General features: G+C 31.8%; 1 protein-coding gene across 1 annotated transcript in view; it reads left to right on the top strand.

Annotated features, from left to right (window-relative positions):
- Window positions 1-1,860: 1,860 nt before the first annotated feature.
- LOC108909091 (serine protease 7-like) overlaps window positions 1,861-3,238 on the top strand; it is a 9,343-nt gene continuing 7,965 nt past the window's right edge. Inside the window, exon 1 of the mRNA XM_018713326.2 lies at window positions 1,861-2,113. Coding sequence (XP_018568842.1) covers window positions 2,047-2,113 — 67 coding nt within the window. The 5' untranslated portion in view covers window positions 1,861-2,046. The remainder of the gene's footprint in view (window positions 2,114-3,238) is intronic.

Here is a 3,238-nt window from a genome sequence, read left to right as displayed (position 1 = left end):
TCAAACGGGTAATTTTCGAATGAAGTATGTTTTTTAAAATCTTGCTATATTTATAGAGTACGAAAAACTTTCAATACAAGAAGTAAAAAACACAGGAGCATATAAACAATAAAATTTATGACACTTTTAATACCATTTTTAATTTTAAATTTTCAATAATTTCAGTATATTTTTTAGAATATTTTTGGCTGCAATAACATCGTATCACAGTATAATATTACATTATCAAATTGTATTGTACTTTAATAAATGCAATCGCTTTAAACCCTTGTCTTATACGGAAGATTTCTATTCACAGTAGTATGCTATTTATGCCTGTAACTAAATCATATTTAAACTTTTCACGCAATTGATTCGCGTGGAAGTCATGATCACACTTTGTAGATAATCTAAAATACGTAAAAGTTCTTTGCAAAAAGAGCAGTGCATACTTTGTGCCATGAACTCTATGTCGATTAACTGCTGCTCTCGCGAAGGTTCTGCCACCACAATCGTCTCTTCAACAGCTTTTTTCCTGCTTTTGCTATTTTCTATTCTAATTCTGAAGCATTCCTACTTCCTTTTGGTAACAAATTGTACTTTCTACCGACTCTGTTCATCATCCGACATTTTAGAGGTTAAAGCAATCAGCTGTGCGAGTGATCACATATAATGTTGGTATACATGACAAGGACTGGCAACTTACAAATAATAAACACAGCATACTCGTGCGCTGTTGCCAAGTTTCTGGGGTATTGGGTAGTAATATGACATGTGGAATTTCACAGTGCTACGCTTTTTGGCGAGAAACCCCCTTAAGACACTTTTTCGTGGGCCCCCTTGTTTTTGGAATTAGAAAAATTTGGTGGCAAATTTTATTTTCTTTTTAAATTATTAGTTAGCTAGAAAGCCATTGAATTTAGAAATTTTTTTGTTTCTTGATATTTGTTTCGTAAAACGCAATGTTTTTTAGGGAAATGGCGAATCACGATATGCATTCGATCACATTTTGACATTTTTCTCGAAAACATTGCGTTTTACGAAAAAAGTATAAAGAGACAAAAAGTTTCTAAATTTAATGGCTTTCTAGTGGACTGATAATTTTTAAGAAATTTAAATATGCAACCAAATTTTTTTGACTTCAAAGACAAGGGGGCCTACGAAAAATTGTCCCCGCCAAAAAACGTAGCACCATCAGATTCCACATGTCATAAAACCCCTGTGTACCAAATTTAGTGATTCTCGTACAACAGGATTCTGAGATATAAAAAAAATTATTCTTAGGGGCGGACTTCAGGGGCGCTGTAACTCCGAAAGAGGGGGGCCACTTGGCAAAAAGAAAAAATACAGGTACCCTAAATTTGTCTTCAGAATGTATGACCAAATTTTTTTACATGAATTTCGGGACACACAGTATATAATTATAAGTATTTTAAACTCGATTTTATTCAATATCTGCAGGCAAGTAATTCAATCTACTTACCTTCTAGTCACAAAAAATTATTTTCTTTGCATTGAGAGCAATGATTATTTAACATGGTAAGTATAGAGTCCCACGCGTCCTTCCCGATGAAGCACCCTATCCTCTTTAATAATATTTTATTTCAAAAATGAACTTCCAACATTAAAGAAAATCCAAAATGCAATCGCAAAAGACGGGGACTAGACTTTTCCGAACACTACAACTTCATCAAGCCATTTCGAGTTTCCCCCCATATTTCTAAGGGTACGTCCGCATGCCTTATTTTTTCTTCTGAAAATCAGTGACGTCTTCACTTGAATGCGCACACACCTCAATTTAGCAAACCCACTACCGCACTCTGCCTATGCCGACGCTGACCTCAGATAATCAGTTTAACAAGAATTACTGACATCACTTTCGTTACACTGTACTAACTGAAACGGTTATTCGTCTGACGTCTGATTGGTAACTGATTAGTAGCTTGAAAGAAGCTTGGTGGTTAGCTGGAATTACCGAGGAATGAAAATATTTAAATTTGATCCAAACAAGTTGTATTAAACTAGTATTTCTACAAACACAACTCATTCAAGTCGCGGTTGGCTGTGATGATGTCTTTTAATGGGACAGTTGTACTAATCTTTTGTTTAATAATATTACAAACAGTGTATGCCCGTGAGTATTAACATTATTATTAGAAGTCTGAATAAAGATCAGTTTTGGATGTGTGTTATTAAAATAAATTTAAAATGTACGTCTAGCTGTCAAAACATAAAATTATATTTTAGAAATCGTTAGTTATACAACATAATATAAAAGGTTATTTTGATATCTGGTTACATGTCCTTACTCTTAAAATTTCAAGGCAAGATCTTGTAATAACATGGCTCTTTAAAACTGATATGCATTATTAGGTTTAAATACAGAGAGATATTTTGCAGTAGTAGGTAACATGTTTCTTGCAAATAAACTGTATGCAATACCCAAGAACATTTTCAACAAGATCTATGTTTAAAGATTACATCATGGCTGTCAGGATGCATCGAAAAGTCACAATATTTACATTAACAACGCATTGACCTCATGACCTTTAAAAGTTAATCATGATTAACTAATTCAGTATAATAGATCACAATTAAATAGTATAAAACACTATTTTTTTATTTCCTGGACAAAGTTAATACATTTTTACTTCGCAACATGCAAATTTTGTACATACTACTGCATAAAAAATATTTTTTTCTTTAGTACAGATACATTTACCTGGAGTTTATATTATTTTCGTTTTAAACTGGCTACTATTAAACTACAACTTCCTTTTTGCTGACACACATTAAAACTTTATCTAAAACGTTACGCAAAGATCGAAATTGAATTGTATTCATTTAAAAAATGCAGGAAAACTTTTTTAAAATCTAATTTCGAAATAGCCAATAGTCACAGAAATATGTTGCAGAATGAAAGAACGATGGTAATTTAGAGAAATTTTGCCATTACAAGATTGATAGATAGATTGATGGTTTTGAAAAAATGTGCAACTCATTTTTTTGTGATTATGACTTTTGATAGTGATACTTCAAAAGATTTAGAAAATATTTAAAAACATACATTGCTAACAGGTCGTTTTCAAGCTTCAATTTTTTTTCTTAAGAAATTCAAAACTTACTATAGTCTGTTTAGAAATGACAGAGAGTAATAAAAGCTTATTATGTATGCAAATCATAAATAAATGTAGTACTGGTGCTTATATTCAATATTTTTATATTACGTATTATCGGTATAGATGAGGTGTACTTTTAA

Source organism: Anoplophora glabripennis, unplaced genomic scaffold (genome assembly GCF_000390285.2).
Source record: "Anoplophora glabripennis isolate ALB-LARVAE unplaced genomic scaffold, Agla_2.0 scaffold413, whole genome shotgun sequence".
NCBI classification, from domain to species: Eukaryota; Metazoa; Arthropoda; class Insecta; order Coleoptera; family Cerambycidae; genus Anoplophora; species Anoplophora glabripennis.
The sequence above is the reverse complement of the archived record's forward strand: the minus strand, read 5'-3'. Positions and strand labels throughout refer to the sequence as shown.